Source organism: Electrona antarctica (assembly GCF_951216825.1).
Source record: "Electrona antarctica genome assembly, contig: scaffold_86, whole genome shotgun sequence".
In the NCBI taxonomy this organism is placed as follows: domain Eukaryota; kingdom Metazoa; phylum Chordata; class Actinopteri; order Myctophiformes; family Myctophidae; genus Electrona; species Electrona antarctica.
Window position 1 is genome coordinate 256,200 of NW_027637549.1, and position 25,633 is coordinate 281,832.

Consider the following 25,633-nt stretch of genomic DNA (forward strand, 5'->3'; position numbering starts at 1 on the left):
AGGTTCTTGCTCAGAGTCACAGCTGAAGGATCTACACGTTTTATTTTTCTGCTGCCTGCCTGTCTGTCTGTCTGTCTGTCTGTCGCTCAAACGTTGTGACATCAAATCAAACATGAATATTGATCATTGATCAATTGGACTGATCGATCCATAGGCAGCATGGCGGCTTCTGAGCTCTATGTGAAGGTAAGGAGGATCAATGGATGGATGTATTGATTGATTCCATTCAGAAGTGAACGGGAGTCAGTCAGTCAGTCAGTGTGTGAGTGAGTGAGTGAGGAGTTGTTTTTGTTGCACGTAAACTTTATTATTAATGCTGAAAGAGTTTGAGTTTGAGTTGTGAGTTAATCTACAGCGACCTTTGGTTTAACATGAAGATAATGTGATATTTATGGGAGAGAGAGAGAGAGAGAGAGACAGACAGACAGAGAGAGAGAGAGAGAGAGAGAGAGAGAGGTTCTGAAATCTGAATGACTCGAGTTTAACTTTGCACTTCAAGACAAAACGTTTTAATTAACAGGCTTTATCAGGATAAATAAGTTATAATTGGTGAACGAGTATGATTGTGTTTATTCTTAGGGGAAACGATCGAGCCTCGCATTCATTGTTTTTCATAATTATGGAGAAATTAAATATAGTTTTTAAAGTGACGGATATTCACGGACGGATATTCATTACTGTAGTGTTATTCATGTCTTCTGGAAATAACGAGGAAAGTTTTATTTTATTGGAAACGAGAAGAATATTTAGTTGAAGAAGATTTATGTTTCATTCTTTCTGAAGTGTTTTGTTTATTAGCTTCTGTGTTCTAATACGGTGGTTCCCAAAGTGGGGTCCGGGGACCCCCAGCGGTCCTTGAGGGAGTTCCAGGGGGTCCCCAGTATGGAACCAAATGGACCCTTAGGCCTATGGGTCTGTAACTCTGGTTCCATGTGGTGCCATTTGTACACTCTCTGAGTTAAATTTACATTGATGTTACAATATAAAGTGGGGGTCCCAGAGAAATAAATGCCATTAATTGGGGGTCCGTAGACTAATGCATGTCAAACTGGGGGTCCTTGAAATTAAACGGGTTGAGAATCACTGCTAGAGCCGTAAACATGCATCTTCTCTTATGGGGGTCCCTGGCATAATATATATTTTCTAATGGGGGTCCGCGGGGCTGATTATAGTGTCAATTTGGGGGTCCTTGACATGGAAAGGTTTGGGAAGCACTGCTCTAGCTCACATTGAAGTATTTATTATCAGTTTGCAGAATTACAGTACATTTACAGTACATTTACAGTACATTTACAGTACATTTACAGTACATTTACAGTACATTTACAGTACAATTACAGTACATTTCAAGCACAACTCAATGGAGGGTATGCGCGTGACATCATCATCAAACCAGGAAGTTATGCAGGAACACCTACTGAGTGGCAAAAAACTACTTTCTGGCCTCGACAGCCCAGACATCCACACAGAGAAGTCCTGTCTGATTGCATTAAACAACATTAAACAATGTTAAACTCACTTTGCCTGTTGCTTTGCCACTCGATTTGCCATTCACTTTAAGCATGCGCATACCCTCTATACAAAGACAGTTAACTGTGAGTGGACGACACCATAAAGCATTACACTGGTTTACAAGAGGGTCCATTATGTTAATTATTATAGAATAGAAGTGTTTTAATAGTGTTATAGTTAACGTTATGTTCAGTAGGTTGAATTAACGTGTTTTAATAGTGTTATAGTTATATATATATATATATGTTAATTATCAGTTAAAGTGTTTTATTGTCCTCACATTAAAAACATCATCAGAGCAGCATCAGCACAGCTGGAGATAATCTCATCATTACTGTCTCTGATGCATTCACATGTTATCGTCTCTGATGCACGCACGTGCACCCACGCACGCACGCACGCACCCACGCACGCACCCACGCACGCACGCACGCACGCACCCACGCACGCACGCACGCACGCACCCACGCACGCACCCACGCACGCACGCACGCACGCACGCACGCACCCACACACGCACGCACGCACGCACGCACGCACGCTCGGACACACGCATGATTTCCTGTTTTGTTTTAGTGTATATTTGTACGTCTGTAAATGTTGTGATGAATTGAACATGGAGGACCCTGATGGAAACTAGTCTTTGTGCTTTTCATGGTTTAGACTGACGGCCCCTCTTCTAGCCCCTCCCCTAGCCCCTCCTATAGACAGGTTTAATGTTTGTCTTTAGTTACTTCAAAATGTGGTAAACACATTGACAATGAAGGGAAAATGTACTATGTAATATGTGTCATATTGTCTCTTTATTGTTAATGGCGTTTAATGTTGTTTTACATCACCATTACATCACCTAATCAACATGAGTTAGACTTTAATATATTAGCGCCCCTCACTTCACACGGGTGTGATTTTTAATGTTTGTTTAACTAAAAACAAACATTAAACCTGTGTATATATAATAATAAGTATTATTAATACTCGTTTGTCTGGTCACTGTGAGATCCAGACTGTGACTGATGCACGCCTCTCAGCATGGAGCCCTTCTGGCTCCAAAACTATGGAATGAACTTCCCATTTCAGTCAGAACTACAGACTCACTCCCAATCTAAACTATGGAATGAACTTCCCATTGCAGTCAGAACTACAGACTCACTCCCAATCTAAACTATGGAATGAACTTCCCATTTCAGTCAGAACTACAGACTCACTCCCAATCTAAACTATGGAATGAACTTCCCATTGCAGTCAGAACTGCAGACTCACTCCCAATCTAAACTATGGAATGAACCTCCCATTTCAGTCAGAACTACAGACTCACTCCCAATCTAAACTATGGAATGAACTTCCCATTTCAGTCAGAACTACAGACTCACTCCCAATCTAAACTATGGAATGAACTTCCCATTGCATTCAGAACTACAGACTCACTCCCAATCTAAACTATGGAAGGAACTTCCCATTGCAGTCAGAACTACAGACTCACTCCCAATCTAAACTATGGAATGAACCTCCCATTACAGTCAGAACTACAGACTCACTCCCAATCTAAACTATGGAATGAACTTCCCATTACAGTCAGAACTACAGAATCACTCCCAATCTAAACTATGGAATGAACTTCCCATTGCAGTCAGAACTACAGACTCACTCCCAATCTAAACTATGGAATGAACCTCCCATTGCAGTCAGAACTACAGACTCACTCCCAATCTAAACTATGGAATGAACTTCCCATTGCAGTCAGAACTACAGACTCACTCCCAATCTAAACTATGGAATGAACTTCCCATTGCAGTCAGAACTACAGACTCACTCCCAATCTAAACTATGGAATTAACTTCCCATTGCAGTCAGAACTACAGACTCACTCCCAATCTAAACTATGGAATGAACTTCCCATTGCAGTCAGAACTACAGACTCACTCCCAATCTAAACTATGGAATGAACTTCCCATTGCATTCAGAACTACAGACTCACTCCCAATCTAAACTATGGAATGAACTTCCCATTGCAGTCAGAACTACAGACTCACTCCCAATCTAAACTATGGAATGAACTTCCCATTGCAGTCAGAACTACAGACTCACTCCCAATCTAAACTATGGAATGAACTTCCCATTGCAGTCAGAACTACAGACTCACTCCCAATCTAAACTATGGAATGAACTTCCCATTGCAGTCAGAACTACAGACTCACTCCCAATCTAAACTATGGAATGAACTTCCCATTACAGTCAGATCTACAGACTCACTCCCAATCTAAACTATGGAATGAACTTCCCATTGCAGTCAGATCTACAGACTCACTCCCAATCTAAACTATGGAATGAACTTCAGAATCAGAATCAGAATCAGAATCAATCTTTATTGTCACATCACATTACAAGTAAGGTGGGTGAAAAACTTGGTTGTGCAGGCTCATATTGCAGTTTAAGGTAGAGAGAGAAGAACATAAAGTGCATGACATAACAAAGTTAGTGCAAAATAAATAAAAGTTCATCATGGGTGCATGTACTGTATGTACGACTAGGCTATAACAAAAAGAGTCCCTATTTGAGCATGAATCAGTTCAGTTCAGTGCGTCTTAACTTAGCTCTTGTTCAGCAGTCTGATTGCTGACAAATAAAAGCTGTTCAAGAGTCTGGTAGTACAGCTCCCGATGCTCCTGAATCGCTTGCCTGGCCGTGGGTGCGGCAGCGGCTTGAACAGGCTGTGGCTGGGGTGGTGAATGTCCCTGATGATACTTTCCGCTTTAGCCACGCAGCGTCTCTCATGTATTCCCTGGAGGGGGGGAAGCTCCACCCCCACGATGCGCTGTGCTGTTCGCACCACTCTCTGCAGTGATCTGCGTTCCGCAGCGGTGCAGTTTCCAAACCACGCGGTGCTGCCACTTGTCAGGACACTCTCTATGGTGCTGCTGTAAAACGCTCTGAGGATGCGTGGGCTCACTCTGAACTTCTTCAGGCGGCGGAGGCAATAAAGTCTCTGTTGGGCTTTTTTCACCACTGTTTTGGTGTGTGTGGCCCACTTCAGGTCCTTGGAGATGTGTATCCCCAAGAATTTAAAGTCAGTGACCTGTTCCACTGCAACGCCGTCGATGAAGATGGGTGCATGCTCTCTCTCCTGTCTCCTAAAATCCACGACCAGCTCTTTGGTCTTACTGACGTTGAGAGCGAGGTTGTTTTCCTGACACCACTGTGTCAGTGTGTCAACCTCAGCTCTGTAGGCCGTCTCGTCATCGTTTTCAATGAGGCCCATCACTGTAGTATCATCTGCGTACTTAATGATGACGTTAGAGCTGTGTGTGGTCGTACAGTCATGTGTGTACAGGGAATAGAGGAGAGGGCTCAGCACACAGCCCTGGGGTGCTCCCGTGTTGAGGGTCAGGGGGTCCGATGTAATGTTTCCCATTCTCACCACCTGACGGCGATCTGATAGAAAGTTCAGTATCCAGCTGCACATGGCCGGGTGCAGTCCTAGATCCCTGAGCTTTGCGTCTAGTCTGGTGGGAATTATGGTGTTAAAAGCAGAGCTATAATCTACGAAGAGCATTCGGACACATCTGTTCTTGCCCCCCCTGTCCAGGTGGGTGAGTGCAGAGTGTAGCGCCAGGGCAACTGCATCGTCGGTGGATCGGTTCTGACGATATGCAAATTGCCATGGGTCCAATGTGGCCGGCAGCACAGAGCAAATATAGTCTCTCACCAGTCTTTCAAAACATTTGCTCACAATCGGAGTGAGGGCCACCGGTCTCCAGTCGTTCAGACACGCCACCTTGGAGTGTTTGGGAACCGGTACCACAATGGATGACTTGAAGCCAGACGGGACCACAGCTTGGGAGAGGGAGAGGTTGAAGCCAGACGGGACCACAGCTTGGGAGAGGGAGAGGTTGAAGCCAGACGGGACCACAGCTTGGGAGAGGGAGAGGTTGAAGATGGTCGTGAACACTCCTGCTAGCTGGGCTGCACATACCTTCAGCACCCGGCCTGGGATGCCATCGGGACCAACGGCTTTGCGGGTGTTCACCCGCTGGAAGGCTCTGCGCACGTCAGCTTCCGAGATGGTTAAAGGGCTGGCCTCCGCAGTTAGTGCAGGCGGTGGGAGGTTGTGGCTCCCTGGGTTATGTTCAAAACGAGCATAAAAGGTGTTCAGCTCACCAGGGAGGGAGGCAGAGGGACTCTCTGCACATCTGGCTCTTCCTCTGAAGTCTGTGATGGTCCGAAGCCCCTGCCATGTGGTCCTCACGTCCCCGCTCTCAAATTGGTCCTCCAACTTGGCTGAGTATTCCTTCTTCGCTCTCCTGATGGTTTTCTGGAGCACCGCTCGGGTGTCCCCCAGATCACCGGATCTGAAGGCGGCATTACGTGCGAGGAGAGCGGCACGGACCTCGCTGTTGATCCAGGGTTTCTCGTTGGGGTAGGTCCTGATTGACTTCACTGGGACCACGTCGTCTATGCATTTACCAATGAAACACATGACCGTGTCTGAGAACTCATTGATGTTCTCAGCAGCGTTCTGAAACATCTCCCAGTCCACATGGTCAAAACAGTCCTGTAGCATAGAGTCTGATTGGTCAGACCATGTCCGAACCTCCCTCTCCTTGATGGGCTCACGCTTCAGCCTCTGCCTATAGGCAGGAAGCAGCTGAATGGCGCTGTGGTCTGACTTCCCAAAAGGAGGGCGGAGGAGGGGCTTATAGGCGCCAGGGAAGGTGGTATAACAGTGGTCCAGAATTTTGTCACCCCTAGTGTTACAGGTGATATGTTGGTGGTATTTTGGGAGAACTTTCTTCAGATTTGCTCTGTTGAAATCTCCTGCAACTACCACAACAGACTCTGGATGGGCAGTTTCCATTTCGCTGATGGCCTTGTGGAGCTCTTTGAGTGCTGTGTCTATATCCGCCTTTGGATGTATATAGACACCTATAAAAAACACTGTGCTGAACTCCCTTGGTAGCCAGAACGGTCTGAGTTGTATCATGACATATTCCACATCTGGACAGCAGAGGGAGCCAATGGTCTTCACATCAGAGCACCAGGTGTCACTGACGTACACACACACACCTCCTCCTCGTACCTTTCCGGTCAGTTCTACTGTCCTGTCAACACGGAAGTGAGCATAGCCAGGTAGCTCTATCGCCGAGTCTGGTATGTCAGCGTCCAGCCACGTCTCAGAGAGACAAACAATAGCCGTGTTTCGTGTCTCTCCTTGGAACTTCATCCTCGCCCGAAGTTCCGTCATCTTGTTGTCCAGTGATTGGACGTTAGCGAGCAGGATCGATGGCAGAGGGAGCCTGCCTGCACGTTTCCTCGCCCGCACCAGGATCCCAGCACGTCTGCCACGGTGCTTCTGCCTTCCTCTCCAGCGTTGCAGTCAGAACTACAGACTCACTCCCAATCTAAACTATGGAATGAACTTCCCATTGCAGTCAGATCTACAGACTCACTCCCAATCTAAACTATGGAATGAACTTCCCATTGCAGTCAGAACTACAGACTCACTCCCAATCTAAACTATGGAATGAACTTCCCATTGCAGTCAGATCTACAGACTCACTCCCAATCTAAACTATGGAATGAACTTCCCATTGAAGTCAGAACTACAGACTCACTCCCAATCTAAACTATGGAATGAACTTCCCATTGCAGTCAGAACTACAGACTCACTCCCAATCTAAACTATGGAATGAACTTCCCATTGCAGTCAGAACTACAGACTCACTCCCAATCTAAACTATGGAATGAACTTCACATTGCAGTCAGAACTACAGACTTACTCCCAATCTAAACTATGGAATGAACTTCCCATTGCAGTCAGAACTACAGACTCACTCCCAATCTAAACTATGGAATGAACTTCCCATTACAGTCAGATCTACAGACTCACTCCCAATCTAAACTATGGAATGAACTTCCCATTGCAGTCAGATCTACAGACTCACTCCCAATCTAAACTATGGAATGAACTTCCCATTGCAGTCAGAACTACAGACTCACTCCCGATCTAAACTATGGAATGAACTTCCCATTGCAGTCAGAACTACAGACTCACTCCCGATCTAAACTATGGAATGAACTTCCCATTGCAGTCAGAACTACAGACTCACTCCCAATCTAAACTATGGAATTAACTTCCCATTGCAGTCAGAACTACAGACTCACTCCCAATCTAAACTATGGAATGAACTTCCCATTGCAGTCAGAACTACAGACTCACTCCCAATCTAAACTATGGAATGAACTTCCTATTGCAGTCAGAACTACAGACTCACTCCCAATCTAAACTATGGAATGAACTTCCCATTGCAGTCAGAACTACAGACTCACTCCCGATCTAAACTATGGAATGAACTTCCCATTGCAGTCAGAACTACAGACTCACTCCCGATCTAAACTATGGAATGAACTTCCCATTGCAGTCAGATCTACAGACTCACTCCCAATCTAAACTATGGAATGAACTTCCCATTGCAGTCAGAACTACAGACTCACTCCCGATCTAAACTATGGAATGAACTTCCCATTGCAGTCAGAACTACAGACTCACTCCCGATCTAAACTATGGAATGAACTTCCCATTGCAGTCAGAACTACAGACTCACTCCCGATCTAAACTATGGAATGCACTTCCCATTGCAGTCAGAACTACAGACTCACTCCCGATCTAAACTATGGAATGAACTTCCCATTGCAGTCAGAACTACAGACTCACTCCCGATCTAAACTATGGAATGAACTTCCCATTGCAGTCAGAACTACAGACTCACTCCCAATCTAAACTATGGAATTAACTTCCCATTGCAGTCAGAACTACAGACTCACTCCCAATCTAAACTATGGAATGAACTTCCCATTGCAGTCAGAACTACAGACTCACTCCCAATCTAAACTATGGAATGAACTTCCTATTGCAGTCAGAACTTCAGACTCACTCCCAATCTAAACTATGGAATGAACTTCCCATTGCAGTCAGAACTACAGACTCACTCCCAATCTAAACTATGGAATGAACTTCCCATTGCAGTCAGAACTACAGACTCACTCCCATTCTAAACTATGGAATGAACTTCCCATTGCAGTCAGAACTACAGACTTCAGACTCCACCTCAACCCGCAGCGCAGGCTAAACTGATTTAGCTGCTGAAACTTTAGTTTGATAATTTAGCATTTTATTATATTTATAATATTATGTAGATATAGCACTCTTTAATGTATACTCATAGCCTCACTGTACATACATTATATAGAGATGTTAGGTTCTTAGCTTGCTTATGGTTTATGATGAATTGAACAAGGTGGACCCTCTTGTAAACAAGTGTAATGCTTTATGGTGTCGTCCACTCACAGTTAACAGTCTTTGTATTAAGTTGTGCTTGAAATGTACTGTAATTCTGCAAACTGTTAATAAATACTTCAATCAATCAATCAATTAATCCTTGATGACTATTTCTATGTTTGATGTAGTACCATGTGTTGTTCTTGCTTACTGTAAATCACTCTGGATTAAGAGCATCTGAATGCCAACAGCAACATAGTATTAGTATTATTGTTATTGTTGTTGTTATTATTAATTGTGTGTTGTGTTTTCTCCCAGCATGCCCGGGTGTGGCTCCCCCACCACCAGGATGTTTGGCAGCCTGCAGAGCTGAGCAGGAACTATAATCCTGGAGACAAGACTCTTAACGTCCTCCTGGAGGATGGGACGGTAAGACCACACACAGACACACACACACACACACACACACACACACACACACACACACACACACAGTAATGTGTCCAGAATCATGAGGTTTCTGTATGTTTCTGTATGTTCAGAATTGATTGATTGATTGGATGATTGGAACCCTTATTTATTCTCAAAGAGCATTGAGGTTCAACCTCAACAAGCATTGAGGTTCACCCTCAATGCTTATTGAGGTTCACCCTCAATGCTTATTGAGGTTCACCCTCAACAAGCATTGAGGGTGAACCTCAATGTTTATTGAGGTTCACCCTCAATGCTTATTGAGGTTCACCCTCAACAAGCATTGAGGGTGAACCTCAATGTTTATTGAGGTTCACCCTCAATGCTTATTGAGGTTCACCCTCAATGCTTATTGAGGGTGAACCTCAATGTTTATTGAGGTTCACCCTCAATGCTTATTGAGGTTCACCCTCAATGCTTATTGAGGTTCACCCTCAATGTTTATTGAGGTTCACCCTCAATGCTTATTGAGGTTCACCCTCAATGCTTATTGAGGTTCACCCTCAATGTTTATTGAGGTTCACCCTCAATGTTTATTGAGGTTCACCCTCAATGCTTATTGAGGTTCACCCTCAATGTTTATTGAGGTTCACCCTCAATGCTTATTGAGGTTCACCCTCAATGCTTATTGAGGTTCACCCTCAATGCTTATTGAGGTTCACCCTCAATGTTTATTGAGGTTCACCCTCAATGTTTATTGAGGTTCACCCTCAATGTTTATTGAGGTTCACCCTCAATGCTTACACAGATTACAAACGCAAAATCAACTAGATAAAGTGCCTCTCGGGGCACAGGTCTCCACCAGGGCAGGTCAGGTTGTGGCCTCCTGGTGGCGCTATAACATGTGAAAAGGGTGGGATATATTTCCGTCTTGAACACATGACTAGATATACCGTGTAACGATTTGCGGGATTTTTGGACAGAATCTGGAGGAGTAATTTAAAAAATATATGTTTTTCAAAAGTCGCCCTCCTGGTGGCGCTATAACAGGCCGTTCTGGAAAATTTGGGGCAGAGTTTCATCGTTTGGCATCCAGGGAGTGTGTGTGCTAAACCCGACCGGGTTAACGGTGCCGGAGATTAGCTGTTCACAGACGGACGGACGGACACACACACACACACACACACACACACACACACACACACACACACACACACACACACACACACACACACACACACACACACACACACACACACACACACACGGACGGAGTGCAAAAGATACTCTCTCCCCATGCCTTCGGCCTGGTGGAGACAATAAAACATACTCTCTCCTCATGCCTTCGGCCTGGTGGAGACAATAAAACATACTCTCTCCCCATGCCTTCGGCCTGGTGGAGACAACAAAAATACTCTCTCCCCATGCATTCATGGTGGAGACAATAAAACATACTCTCTCCCCATGCCTTCATGGTGGAGACAATAAAACATACTCTCTCCCCATGCCTTTATGGTGGAGACAATAAAACATACTCTCTCCCCATGCCTTCGGCCTGGTGGAGACGACTAAACATACTCTCTCCCCATGCCTTCATGGTGGAGACAATAAAACATACTCTCTCCCCATGCCTTCGGCCTGGTGGAGACAATAAAAACAATATAAACAACATATTGAGGTATAGGGAGATTTAAAAGCAGGTTTATTAAATTGTCCATAGGATATTGCGATATAATGTTTAGTGTTTGTTGTAGAGTGTTCTATGAAGCAGGAAGCAGATTCTCCCAGTTGTGGGTCCAGTGTCACTTCATCCAGATATAACAGGAGGTTTCATGTTCTGTGATGTCTGATGTGAGCAGAGGGTCAGATGATCAGATTCATCTCTCTCGCCAGGAGAATGTGTGACAGATTGTGATTGGTTCTCCTCCATTAGTGTGACAGATTCTCATTGGTTCCCATCCATTAGTCCACTTACTTCATTTTTTTTTTTACAGAATCAAAGGTTTTATGGTCATGACTCAGCAGGATTCTGGATGTCTGGATTCTAAGCTTAACATCATTGATCAATATTTGTGTAAATCTCTATTGGGGGGGAAAAAACGAATGGCAGATTTTTCAGTGAGTCCAGAAAACCAAGCCCACTGCTATAGCAGTGGTTCCCAAAGGGGTCCGGGGACCCCCAGGGGTCCTTGAGGGAGTTCCAAGGGGTCCGGGGACACCCAGGGGTCCTTGAGGGAGTTCCAAGGGGTCCGTGGACACCCAGGGGTCCTTGAGGCAGTTCCAAGGGGTCCGGGGACCCCCAGGGGTCCTTGAGGGAGTTCCAAGGGGAATGGACCCTTATGGGGCCGTAACTCAGAGAGTGTACACATGGAACCAAATGGACCCTTATGGGTCTGTAACTCAGAGAGTGTACACATGGAACCAAATGGACCCTTATGGGTCTGTAACTCTGAGAGTGTACAAATGGAACCAAATGGACCCTTATGGGTCCGTAACTCAGAGAGTGTACACATGGAACCAAATGGACCCTTATGGGTCTGTAACTTTGAGAGTGTACAAATGGAACCAAATGGACCCTTATGGGGCCGTAACTCAGAGAGTGTACACATGGAACCAAATGGACCCTTATGGGTCTGTAACTCTGAGAGTGTACAAATGGAACCAAATGGACCCTTATGGGTCTGTAACTCAGAGTGTACAAATGGAACCAAATGGACCCTTATGGGTCTGTAACTCTGAGAGTGTACAAATGGAACCAAATGGACCCTTACGGGTCTGTAACTCTGAGAGTGTACAAATGGAACCAAATTGACCCTTATGGGTCTGTAACTCTGAGAGTGTACAAATGGAACCAAATGGACCAAATGGACCCTTATGGGTCTGTAACTCTGAGAGTGTACACATGGAACCAAATGGACCCTTATGGGTCTGTAACTCTGAGAGTGTACAAATGGAACCAAATGGACCCTTATGGGTCCGTAACTCTGAGAGTGTACACATGGAATGTACCCGTTAGGGTCCATTTGGTTCCATTTGTACACTCTCAAGAGTTAAATGAACATTGATTTTACAATATAAATTGGGGGGCCCAGAGATATAAAAATGCCATTAAATGGGGGTCCGTAGACTAAATGCATGTCAAACTGGGGGGTCCTTGAAATTAAACGGTTTGAGTAATCACTGCTAGAGCCGAACATGTGATGTGTTGTTGTTGCTTACTGTAAATCTCTCTGGATTCAGAGCCTCTGCTGAACGTCTACACTGTAAATAGTTACTGTAAATCTCTCTGGATTCAGAGCCTCTGCTGAACGTCTACACTGTAAATAGTTACTGTAAATCTCTCTGGATTCAGAGCCTCTGCTGAACGTCTACACTGTAAATAGTTACTGTAAATCTCTCTGGATTCAGAGCCTCTGCTGAACGTCTACACTGTAAATAGTTACTGTAAATCTCTCTGGATTCAGAGCCTCTGCTGAACGTCTACACTGTAAATAGTTACTGTAAATCTCTCTGGATTCAGAGCCTCTGCTGAACGTCTACACTGTAAATAGTTACTGTAAATCTCTCTGGATTCAGAGCCTCTGCTGAACGTCTACACTGTAAATAGTTACTGTAAATCTCTCTGGATTCAGAGTCTCTGCTGAATGTCTACACTGTAAATAGTTACTGTAAATCTCTCTGGATTCAGAGCCTCTGCTGAACGTCTACTCTGTAAATAGTTACTGTAAATCTCTCTGGATTCAGAGCCTCTGCTGAACGTCTACACTGTAAATAGTTACTGTAAATCTCTCTGGATTCAGAGCCTCTGCTGAATGTCTACACTGTAAATAGTTACTGTAAATCTTTCTGGATTCAGAGCCTCTGCTGAATGTCTACACTGTAAATAGTTACTGTAAATCTTTCTGGATTCAGAGCTTCTGCTGAATGTCTACACTGTAAATAGTTACTCTGCTGAATGGCTACACTGTAAATAGTTACTCTGCTGAATGTCTACACTGTAAACAGTTACTGTAAATCTCTCTGGATTCAGAGCCTCTGCTGAATGCCTACACTGTGAATAGTTACTCTGCTGAACGTTTACACTGTGAATAGTTACTCTGCTGAACATCTACACTGTAAATAGTTACTTGCGCGCAAGCAGAGCGCGCACGTACTGTGGTCGGCTGTGTACTGTATGTATGGTATGTAGGCCATACAAGGCCCCTGATTGGCTGTTGACGGTGATGTAATCAAGTAGGATGGCCTACTGGTGTGCAAGGTGAAGGTTGGCCTACTGGTGTGCAAGGTGAAGGTTGGACTACTGTTGTGCAAGGTAAAGGTTGGCCTACTGGTGTGCAAGGTAAAGGTTGGCCTACTGGTGTGCAAGGTGAAGGTTGGCCTACTGGTGTGCAAGGTGAAGGTTGGCCTACTGGTGTGCAAGGTGAAGGTTGGCCTACTGGTGTGCAAGGTAAAGGTTGGCCTACTGGTGTGCAAGGTGAAGGTTGGCCTACTGGTGTGCAAGGTGAAGGTTGGCCTACTGGTGTGCAAGGTGAAGGTTGGACTACTGTTGTGCAAGGTAAAGGTTGGCCTACTGGTGTGCAAGGTGAAGGTTGGCCTACTGGTGTCAAGGTGAAGGTTGGACTACTGTTGTGCAAGGTAAAGGTTGGCCTACTGGTGTGCAAGGTAAAGGTTGGCCTACTGGTGTGCAAGGTGAAGGTTGGCCTACTGGTGTGCAAGGTGAAGGTTGGCCTACTGGTGTGCAAGGTGAAGGTTGGCCTACTGGTGTGCAAGGTAAAGGTTGGCCTACTGGTGTGCAAGGTGAAGGTTGGCCTACTGGTGTGCAAGGTAAAGGTTGGCCTACTGGTGTGCAAGGTGAAGGTTGGCCTACTGGTGTGCAAGGTGAAGGTTGGCCTACTGGTGTGCAAGGCGAAGGTTAGCACCTCGGCAGAGAGCATTTCTAGTTGTGATTTGTACTCCTGTCCAGAAGACGCACGCATACACGCACGCACGCACGCACGCACACACGCACACACGCACGCACACACGCACAGAGCTCAGTGTTCCATAATGTGATGGTATGTGAGCTGCTGGCAGGTTGGAACACGTGGAGGAGGAATGGAAATGAGTTCAGTTATTGTAGGAATGGACAGGTCTGTGACAGCTTAAAGCAGGGGTCCTTGAGGGAGTTCCAGGGGGTCCGGGGACCCCCAGGGATCCTTGAAGGTTCCAGGGGGTCCGGGGACCCCCAGGGGTCCTTGAGGGAGTTCCAGGGGGTCCGGGGACCCCCAGGGATCCTTGAAGGTTCCAGGGGGTCCGGGGACCCCCAGGGGTCCTTGAAGGTTCCAGGGGGTCCTTGAAGGTTCTAGGGGGTCCGGGGACCCCCAGGGGTTCTTGAGGGAGTTCCAGGGGTCCTTGAGGGATTTCCAGGGGGTCCGGGGACCCACAGGGGTCCTTGAGGGAGTTCCAGGGGGTCTGGGGACCCCCAGGGGTCCTTGAGGGAGTTCCAGGGGTCCTTGAGGGAGTTCCAGGGGGTCCGGGGACCCCCAGGGGTCCTTGAGGGAGTTCCAGGGGTCCTTGAGGGAGTTCCAGGGGGTCCGTAACTCAGAGTTTACAAATAGAACCAAATGGACCACTTATACCACTTAAATGGTGTAAAAGATCGGTTTCTCCAGAGCGGGTAAATTGCCCGATCACCGATGGAGTCATTTGGAGTCCGATCTCCGATCGGTGGCCGATTGATCGGAGCATTTTATGTTATGTATGGCTGTGTAGATTTTTTAAATCAAAGCAAAGAAATTCCATAAAATCGAAAACAAATGTTTTAAGAAATAGTGAAAATAGCCGATCTACAAGCTCACAACGTGGCGCGAAGCGACGCATTGTGAGCTTGTAGATCGGCTATTCTTCACTAGTTTGGGTCCCGGGCGAACATCTAGGGCTCTATTCTTCGTCACCGCTAAACCCCTTGTCCCTAAACTAGGCCTTTATTTTTATTTTATTTTAGCCGATCTACAAGCTCTCTTGAGAGCTTGTTGATCTGCTATTATCGCTATTTTTGTCCAAAAGTCCTATTGGCAGATATTTTTGTCCCTATTTTTGTCCAAAAAGTCTTAACACCTAGAACGCCCAGGACGAAGTATCTTCGTCTTATCTATTAGTAACGCCCGACACCCAGGACGAAGTATTGTCCAAAAGACGAAGTTTATTGATATGAGAACGGATCGCATGGCTCCACCGCCTAGGAGCGCCTGTTGGGCAATCCTCGGTGTTGTGTAAGAGTGAGACGTCATCGAAAAACTCCCCCTGTTTAGCCGACGAAAACGAAAATCTTAAAACATGAATAACTCGCGATCTAAATCATCCCGTCTAATTATGAAAAAAGATCCTGTGTTAGACGGCGCTCCGCTGTCCTGTCGCTAGTCGCGATAATAATAAAAATAATAATTGCGAACGCAGTGAGCATTTACTATTGCGAACGCAGTGAGCATTTACTATGAGACCCAGCAGATCACGTCTGTGTGTGTGTGTGTCTGTGTGTCACGCTGTAACACCACCCGCCCACCACCAGAGGGCGCAGCTGTATCACACACAAAAACACACACACACACATGCACGCACACACACACACGCACGCACGCACGCACGCACGCACACACACACACACACACAAAAAACTTAACTTAAAAAAAACTTAACTTAAAAAAAAACTTAAACAAAAAACTTAAAAAAAAAAACCTAAAAAAGAAACACGCACGCACGCACACATACACACACTAAAAAAAAACTTGAAAAAACATTTAATTTAAAAAAACTTTACTTAAAAAAAACCTTAAAGTACGTAATTTATTCTAATTGTTGTTATTGCAATTTACGAGCTGCGTTCGCTTCCCGCGTTTGCGCGTCTTACTTGTAATAATAAAACTTTATTTGTATAGCACCTTTCATGACATGAAATGCAGCTCAAAGTGCTTTACAGAGCAGTGGAGAAAAAAGAAGAGAAAAGCAAGGCATAAACATTAAAAAACAAGAGCAGTAATGCAATACAGTGAGGACATGAATAACAAAAAATTAAAAGATCAATTAAAAGCAAGAGTGTAGAAGTAAGTCTTGAGCTGCGCTTTAAAAATGTCTACAGAGGCTGCCTGTGGAAGGTACAGTGGGAGGTTGTTAAACTACAGAGGCTGCCTGTCGAAGGTACAGTGGGAGTTTGTTAAACTACAGAGGCTGCCTGTGGAAGGTACAGTGGGAGTTTGTTAAACTACAGAGGCTGCCTGTCGAAGGTACAGTGGGAGTTTGTTCCACGCCGTCGGCCCGTAGAAGCAAAAAGCTGCTTTTTTAGTTGCCATTTTTTTTAGGCAAAGCGAGCAGGCCAGCAGTGGAAGACCTTAGGGGGAAGGTTTGGGACATATTTAGGCAGGCAGTCATGTAGGTAGGAAGGTTTGGGACATATTTAGACAGGCAGTCATGTAGGTAGGAAGGTACGAGACCATTGAGAGCTTTATAAACAAGTCAAATCATTTTAAAATCAATCCTAAAAACAACCGGAAGCCAGTGCAGTGAAGCCAGAACAGCAGTAATATGTTATCTCATCTTAGTTTTAGTTAAAACTCTGGCTGCTGCATTTTGGACAAGTTGTAATCTGTCAGTTGTTTTCTTAATCGATCGACTTTGAAGTGGCGTGGCTATTGTGAGCTGCTACACACACATTCACAACAACATCCGGTCCGCCGGTAAAAGTGGTCCGTGTTTATAAATCGACTGGGCGCTATAATGCAATGGATTAAATGACCCTTAATTTAACTATAATGTAATGGATTAAATAACCTTTAACTTAACTATAATGTAATGGATTAAATAACCTTTAACTTAACTATAATGTAATGGATTAAATGACCCCGGGCGTTCTAACACTCTCTCACGTCCCTGCAGGGCATCCATCTACACGCCCTGAAATAAAATAACATACACATTATTTCAGGGCGTTTAGATCAAGGTGCAACAGGTTATTAACCCATTTTGGGACGGGAACCCCTTTTGGTGTTTTAAACATTATGTTATAATTTAGCTATTGAAAAATAGCAGATCTACAAGCTCGTAGCGCGCCACTCGTTCTGCAATTTCTTTTCCAGAACGAACGTTTTTAACTCAAATCTTTGCTTCTGGGGAGGTCCCTGGAACAACATATTTTGTTGAAAAAACATGTTCAGTTGAAAAAAGGCACGTTGGCAAAATGTTATTTTTTTATTTCAGGGCGTGGAGAGAGTGTTAAATCAATTCGCGCCAGCATTAATTAATCCCTCGATAGCCTATTGTCAAGGTTTTATCGCGCGTAACACTTACTTTGAAGAGCCAAATATCCGTAACCGAATGTTACAATGACAAACTGCTGTGTGTGGATGTTGCCCGGAGGTTGTTGTGTCGGTCGGTGGTGTGAAAAAGCAGACCGCGAGTGTCAGCGCGCCTGCTACAGCCCGTTGAAAACCTTGTATTCACCAGAAACGGCCCCTCAATGTCCTTTCTGAGATACAGAGCTGTGAATGGTGGGCTTAGACTGGAAGTGGATGCGCGCGCATGTTCAAAATGGCCGCGGCCAGTGTCCCACTCTGTGTTGATGCGGGTAGCAACATCAGCTAGCGATACGATCGGATCAAAAAATAGATTAAAGAATACAAGCCCTCAAACCCGAGAATCTGGGGTTTGGCGGGCTAGGGTACTAATTTAAACCTTCGTGTTCCTCGTTTCTGGCGGGCTCTGTGTTAATAACATCACTGTTTTTTGTATTTCAGGGCGTGGAGGTGGCGGTGGACTCTAAGCTCCTCCTCCTGCCTCCCCTGAGGAACCCCAACATCCTGGTGGGAGAGAACGACCTCACGGCGCTGAGCTACCTCCACGAGCCGGCCGTCCTTCACAACCTCACCGTCCGGTTCCTGCACTCCAAGATGATCTACACGTACTGTGGTGAGTAGAGACACTCCAAGATGATCTACTGTGGTGAGTAGAGACACTCCAAGATGATCTACTGTGGTGAGTAGAGACACTCCAAGATGATCTACTGTGGTGAGTAGAGACACTCCAAGATGATCTACTGTGGTGAGTAGAGACACTCCAAGATGATCTACTGTGGTGAGTAGAGACACTCCAAGATGATCTACTGTGGTGAGTAGAGACACTCCAAGATGATCTACTGTGGTGAGTACAGAACCTCCAGGTGATCTAGTGGTGAGTAGAGAACCTCCAGGTGATCTAGTGGTGAGTAGAGGAACCTCCAGGTGATCTAGTGGTGAGTAGAGGAACCTCCAGGTGATCTAGTGATGAGCAGAGAACCTCCAGGTGATCTAGTGGTGAGTAGAGAACCTCCAGGTGATCTAGTGGTGAGTAGAGGAACCTCCAGGTGATCTAGTGGTGAGTAGAGAACCTCCAGGTGATCTAGTGGTGAGTAGAGAACCTCCAGGTGATCTAGTGGTGAGTAGAGGAACCTCCAGGTGATCTAGTGGTGAGTAGAGAACCTCCAGGTGATCTAGTGGTGAGCAGAGACACTCCAGGTGATCTAGTGGTGAGTAGAGAACCTCCAGGTGATCTAGTGGTGAGTAGAGGAACCTCCAGGTGATCTAGTGGTGAGTAGAGGAACCTCCAGGTGATCTAGTGATGAGCAGAGAACCTCCAGGTGATCTAGTGGTGAGTAGAGAACCTCCAGGTGATCTAGTGGTGAGTAGAGGAACCTCCAGGTGATCTAGTGGTGAGTAGAGAACCTCCAGGTGATCTAGTGGTGAGTAGAGAACCTCCAGGTGATCTAGTGGTGAGTAGAGGAACCTCCAGGTGATCTAGTGGTGAGTAGAGAACCTCCAGGTGATCTAGTGGTGAGCAGAGACACTCCAGGTGATCTAGTGGTGAGTAGAGAACCTCCAGGTGATCTAGTGGTGAGTAGAGAACCTCCAGGTGATCTAGTGGTGAGTAGAGGAACCTCCAGGTGATCTAGTGGTGAGTAGAGAACCTCCAGGTGATCTAGTGGCGAGTAGAGAACCTCCAGGTGATCTAGTGGTGAGCAGAGAACCTCCAGGTGATCTAGTGGTGAGTAGAGGAACCTCCAGGTGATCTAGTGGTGAGTAGAGGAACCTCCAGGTGATCTAGTGGTGAGTAGAGAACCTCCAGGTGATCTAGTGGTGATTAGAGAACCTCCAGGTGATCTAGTGGTGAGTAGAGAACCTCCAGGTGATCTAGTGGTGAGTAGAGGAACCTCCAGGTGATCTAGTGGTGAGTAGAGGAACCTCCAGGTGATCTAGTGGTGAGTAGAGAACCTCCAGGTGATCTAGTGGTGAGTAGAGGAACCTCCAGGTGATCTAGTGGTGAGTAGAGAACCTCCAGATGATCTAGTGGTGAGTAGAGAACCTCCAGATGATCTAGTGGTGAGTAGAGGAACCTCCAGGTGATCTAGTGGTGAGTAGAGAACCTCCAGGTGATCTAGTGGTGAGTAGAGGAACCTCCAGGTGATCTAGTGGTGAGTAGAGGAACCTCCAGGTGATCTAGTGGTGAGTAGAGGAACCTGCAGGTGATCTAGTGGTGAGCAGAGAACCTCCAGGTGATCTAGTGGTGAGTAGAGAACCTCCTCTAGTGGTGAGTACAGAACCTCCAGGTGATCTAGTGGTGAGTAGAGAACCTCCAGGTGATCTAGTGGTGAGTAGAGGAACCTCCAGGTGATCTAGTGGTGAGTAGAGGAACCTCCAGGTGATCTAGTGGTGAGTAGAGGAACCTCCAGGTGATCTAGTGGTGAGTAGAGAACCTCCAGGTGATCTAGTGGTGAGTAGAGGAACATCCAGGTGATCTAGTGGTGAGTAGAGAACCTCCAGGTGATCTAGTGGTGAGCAGAGACACTCCAGGTGATCTAGTGGTGAGCAGAGAACCTCCAGGTGATCTAGTGGTGAGTAGAGGAACCTCCAGGTGATCTAGTGGTGAGCAGAGAACCTCCAGGTGATCTAGTGGTGAGTAGAGGAACCTCCAGGTGATCTAGTGGTGAGTAGAGAACCTCCAGGTGATCTAGTGGTGAGTAGAGAACCTCCAGGTGATCTAGTGATGAGTAGAGGAACCTCCAGGTGATCTAGTGGTGAGTAGAGAACCTCCAGGTGATCTAGTGGTGAGTAGAGAACCTCCAGGTGATCTAGTGGTGAGTAGAGGAACCTCCAGGTGATCTAGTGGTGAGTAGAGAACCTCCAGGTGATCTAGTGATGAGTAGAGAACCTCCAGGTGATCTAGTGGTGAGTAGAGAACCTCCAGGTGATCTAGTGGTGAGTAGAGAACCTCCAGGTGATCTAGTGGTGAGTAGAGGAACATCCTCTAGTGGTGAGTAGAGGAACCTCCAGGTGATCTAGTGGTGAGCAGAGAACCTCCAGGTGATCTAGTGGTGAGTAGAGAACCTCCAGGTGATCTAGTGGTGAGTAGAGAACCTCCAGGTGATCTAGTGGTGAGTACATAGACATATACACGTAGACGGGTTCATGTGTTTGGTCCGACGGAGCATTGGTCCGAACGACAACCTACCTCAAACCCTCACCCTGACCCTAACCCCCCACGGGGCAGCACACCTAAACCTAACCCCAACCTAACTCCCGACCCCCACCTCGGACCAATGCTCCGTCGGATCATAGTATGCCTCCCAGCGTAGACGCCCCTTTCCCGCTCTGGAGCGCATCATGTGCTCAAGGGAGGGCAAAACACACGTGTACACGTGGGATGCATAGCAAGTGTTACGAGAGCATTAACCTTAGCCCATATATCCCCCCCCAACGCAACAGTGGTCCCCAGGTTGATTCTAAGTCAGGGTGGTGGTCCCTGGTTCACAATCAGTTGAAAACCCCCGGACTAGTGGACAAGAGATCCAGTATGAGTCATTTTACACTTGGTTGCATGCTGAAAATAGCCAATCTACAAGCTCACAAAGCGCGACGCGTTGTGAGCTTGTAGATCTCTTAAAATAAAATCAGTCATTACGACAGCATCAAGGCCCGCCAAAATACATTTTAGTCGACTAAATCAACAGTTGATTTAGACTAAAATCGTATGACATTTAGTCGACTAAAACTAGACTAACACTAAAACATTCTAGGTGACTGGTTCCATGTGTTACACTCTCAGAGTTACAGACCTGTAAGGGTCCATTTGGTTCCATGTGTACAGAGAGAGAGAGAGAGAGACTGAAGTTGAATGACAGGAAGCTAAACTAAACAGATTGAAATCAAACATTGTTTGTGTCGTGTAGTGACCTCATATGTCGGCCTTTCAGATTTTTGTCGTGCAAAAGTATCAAAGGAAAAACCACTCTACTCCATCTAGCTCTATAAAACCACTCTACTCCATCTAGGAGTTGAGCTCTTTAAAAACCACTCTACTCCATCTAGGAGTTGAGCTCTTTAAAAACCACTCTACTCCATCTAGGAGTTGATCTCTTTAAAAACCACTCTACTCCATCTAGGAGTTGAGCTCTTTAAAAACCACTCTACTCCATCTAGGAGTTGAGCTCTTTAAAAACCACTCTACTCCATCTAGCTCTATAAAACCACTCTACTCCATCTAGGAGTTGAGCTCTTTAAAAACCACTCTACTCCATCTAGCTCTATACAACCACTCTACTCCATCTAGGAGTTGAGCTCTTTAAAAACCACTCTACTCCATCTAGGAGTTGAGCTCTTTAAAAACCACTCTAGTCCATCTAGGAGTTGAGCTCTTTAAAAACCACTCTACTCCATCTAGGAGTTGAGCTCTTTAAAAACCACTCTACTCCATCTAGGAGTTGAGCTCTTTAAAAACCACTCTACTCCATCTAGGAGTTGAGCTCTTTAAAAACCACTCTACTCCATCTAGGAGTTGAGCTCTTTAAAAACCACTCTACTCCATCTAGGAGTTGAGCTCTTTAAAAACCACTCTACTCCATCTAGGAGTTGAGCTCTTTAAAAACCACTCTACTCCATCTAGGAGTTGAGCTCTTTAAAAACCACTCTACTCCATCTAGGAGTTGAGCTCTTTAAAAACCACTCTACTCCATCTAGGAGTTGAGCTCTTTAAAAACCACTCTACTCCATCTAGGAGTTGAGCTCTTTAAAAACCACTCTACTCCATCTAGGAGTTGAGCTCTTTAAAAACCACTCTAGTCCATCTAGGAGTTGAGCTCTTTAAAAACCACTCTACTCCATCTAGGAGTTGAGCTCTTTAAAAACCACTCTACTCCATCTAGGAGTTGAGCTCTTTAAAAACCACTCTACTCCATCTAGGAGTTGAGCTCTTTAAAAACCACTCTACTCCATCTAGGAGTTGAGCTCTTTAAAAACCACTCTACTCCATCTAGGAGTTGAGCTCTTTAAAAACCACTCTACTCCATCTAGGAGTTGAGCTCTTTAAAAACCACTCTACTCCATCTAGGAGTTGAGCTCTTTAAAAACCACTCTACTCCATCTAGGAGTTGAGCTCTTTAAAAACCACTCTACTCCATCTAGGAGTTGAGCTCTTTAAAAACCACTCTACTCCATCTAGGAGTTGAGCTCTTTAAAAACCACTCTACTCCATCTAGGAGTTGAGCTCTTTAAAAACCACTCTAGTCCATCTAGGAGTTGAGCTCTTTAAAAACCACTCTACTCCATCTAGGAGTTGAGCTCTTTAAAAACCACTCTACTCCATCTAGGAGTTGAGCTCTTTAAAAACCACTCTACTCCATCTAGGAGTTGAGCTCTTTAAAAACCACTCTACTCCATCTAGGAGTTGAGCTCTTTAAAAACCACTCTACTCCATCTAGGAGTTGAGCTCTTTAAAAACCACTCTACTCCATCTAGGAGTTGAGCTCTTTAAAAACCACTCTACTCCATCTAGGAGTTGAGCTCTTTAAAAACCACTCTACTCCATCTAGGAGTTGAGCTCTTTAAAAACCACTCTACTCCATCTAGGAGTTGAGCTCTTTTCCAGCTCGGTTCTGTTCACTTCTCTGTGGTTCTTAGTCCATATTGAGCCAGAGCTCCAACACTGGAACATTAATTATGAACTGAGCTATGAGGCCCATAGGGCAGGATCCATGAGGCCCATAGGGCAGGATCCATGAGGCCCATAGGGCAGGATCCACGAGGCCCATAGGGCAGGATCCACGAGGCCCATAGGGCAGGATCCATGAGGCCCATAGGGCAGGATCCATGAGGCCCATGGGCAGGATCCATGAGGCCCATAGGGCAGGATCCATGAGGCCCATAGGGGCAGGATCCATGAGGCCCATAGGGCAGGATCCATGAGGCCCATAGGGCAGGATCCATGAGGCCCATAGGGCAGGAGCCATGAGGCCCGCCCATAGGGCAGGGCAGGATCCATGAGGCCCATAGGGCAGGATCCATGAGGCCCATAGGACAGGATCCATGAGGCCCATAGGGCAGGGCAGGATCCATGAGGCCCATAGGGCAGGGCAGGATGGCCCATAGGGCAGGATCCATGAGGCCCATAGGGCAGGGCAGGAGCCATGAGGCCCATAGGGCAGGAGCCATGAGGCCCATAGGGCAGGATCCATGAGGCCCATAGGGCAGGAGCCATGAGGCCCATAGGGCAGGAGCCATGAGGCCCATAGGGCAGGATCCATGAGGCCCATAGGGCAGGATCCATGAGGCCCATAGGGCAGGATCCATGAGGCCCATAGGGCAGGATCCATGAGGCCCATAGGGGCAGGATCCATGAGGCCCATAGGGGCAGGATCCATGAGGCCCACAGGGCAGGATCCATGAGGCCCATGGGGCAGGATCCTTGAGGCCCATAGGGCAGGAGCCATGAGGCCCATAGGGCAGGATCCTTGAGGCCCATAGGGCAGGAGCCATGAGGCCCATAGGGCAGGATCCATGAGGCCCATAGGACAGGATCCATGAGGCCCATAGGGCAGGGCAGGATCCATGAGGCCCATAGGGCAGGGCAGGATGGCCCATAGGGCAGGATCCATGAGGCCCATAGGGCAGGGCAGGATCCATGAGGCCCATAGGGCAGGATCCATGAGGCCCATAGGGCAGGATCCATGAGGCCCATAGGGCAGGATCCATGAGGCCCATAGGGCAGGAGCCATGAGGCCCATAGGGCAGGATCCTTGAGGCCCATAGGGCAGGAGCCATGAGGCCCATAGGGCAGGATCCATGAGGCCCATAGGACAGGATCCATGAGGCCCATAGGGCAGGGCAGGATCCATGAGGCCCATAGGGCAGGGCAGGATGGCCCATAGGGCAGGATCCATGAGGCCCATAGGGCAGGGCAGGATCCATGAGGCCCATAGGGCAGGATCCATGAGGCCCATAGGGCAGGATCCATGAGGCCCATAGGGCAGGATCCATGAGGCCCATAGGGGCAGGATCCATGAGGCCCATAGGGCAGGATCCATGAGGCCCATAGGGGCAGGATCCATGAGGCCCATAGGGCAGGAGCCATGAGGCCCATAGGACAGGAGCCATGAGGCCCATAGGGCAGGATCCATGAGGCCCATAGGGCAGGATCCATGAGGCCCATAGGGCAGGATCCATGAGGCCCATAGGGCAGGATCCATGAGGCCCATAGGGCAGGATCCATGAGGCCCATAGGGCAGGAGCCATGAGGCCCAGAGGGCAGGATCCATGAGGCCCATAGGGCAGGAACCATGAGGCCCATAGGGCAGGAGCCATGAGGCCCATAGGGGCAGGATCCATGAGGCCCATAGGGCAGGATCCATGAGGCCCATAGGACAGGATCCATGAGGCCCATAGGGCAGGAACCATGAGGCCCATAGGGCAGGATCCATGAGGCCCACAGGGCAGGATCCATGAGGCCCACGGGGCAGGATCCTTGAGGCCCATAGGGCAGGAGCCATGAGGCCCATAGGGCAGGATCCTTGAGGCCCATAGGGCAGGAGCCATGAGGCCCATAGGGCAGGAGCCATGAGGCCCACAGGGCAGGATCCATGAGGCCCATAGGGCAGGATCCATGAGGCCCATAGGGCAGGATCCATGAGGCCCATAGGGCAGGATCCATGAGGCCCATAGGGGCAGGATCCATGAGGCCCATAGGGGCAGGATCCATGAGGCCCACGGGGCAGGATCCATGAGGCCCATGGGGCAGGATCCTTGAGGCCCATGGGGCAGGATCCTTGAGGCCCATAGGGCAGGAGCCATGAGGCCCATAGGGCAGGATCCTTGAGGCCCATAGGGCAGGAGCCATGAGGCCCACAGGGCAGGATCCATGAGGCCCATAGGGCAGGAGCCATGAGGCCCATAGGGCAGGAGCCATGAGGCCCATAGGGCAGGATCCATGAGGCCCATAGGGCAGGAGCCATGAGGCCCATAGGGCAGGATCCATGAGGCCCATAGGGCAGGATCCATGAGGCCCATAGGGCAGGATCCTTGAGGCCCATAGGGCAGGAGCCATGAGGCCCATAGGGCAGGAGCCATGAGGCCCATAGGGCAGGATCCATGAGGCCCATAGGGG

The 25,633-nt window shown here is 47.2% G+C and overlaps 1 protein-coding gene across 1 annotated transcript in view; it reads left to right on the forward strand.

Moving 5' to 3' along the window:
* The window catches only part of LOC306918843 (unconventional myosin-Va-like), a 111,555-nt gene continuing 85,922 nt past the window's right edge, over window positions 1–25,633 (forward strand). The window contains exons 1-3 of the mRNA XM_079531697.1: window positions 1–186; window positions 9,107–9,217; window positions 17,965–18,136. Coding sequence (XP_079387823.1) covers window positions 160–186; window positions 9,107–9,217; window positions 17,965–18,136 — 310 coding nt within the window. The 5' untranslated portion in view covers window positions 1–159. The remainder of the gene's footprint in view (window positions 187–9,106; window positions 9,218–17,964; window positions 18,137–25,633) is intronic.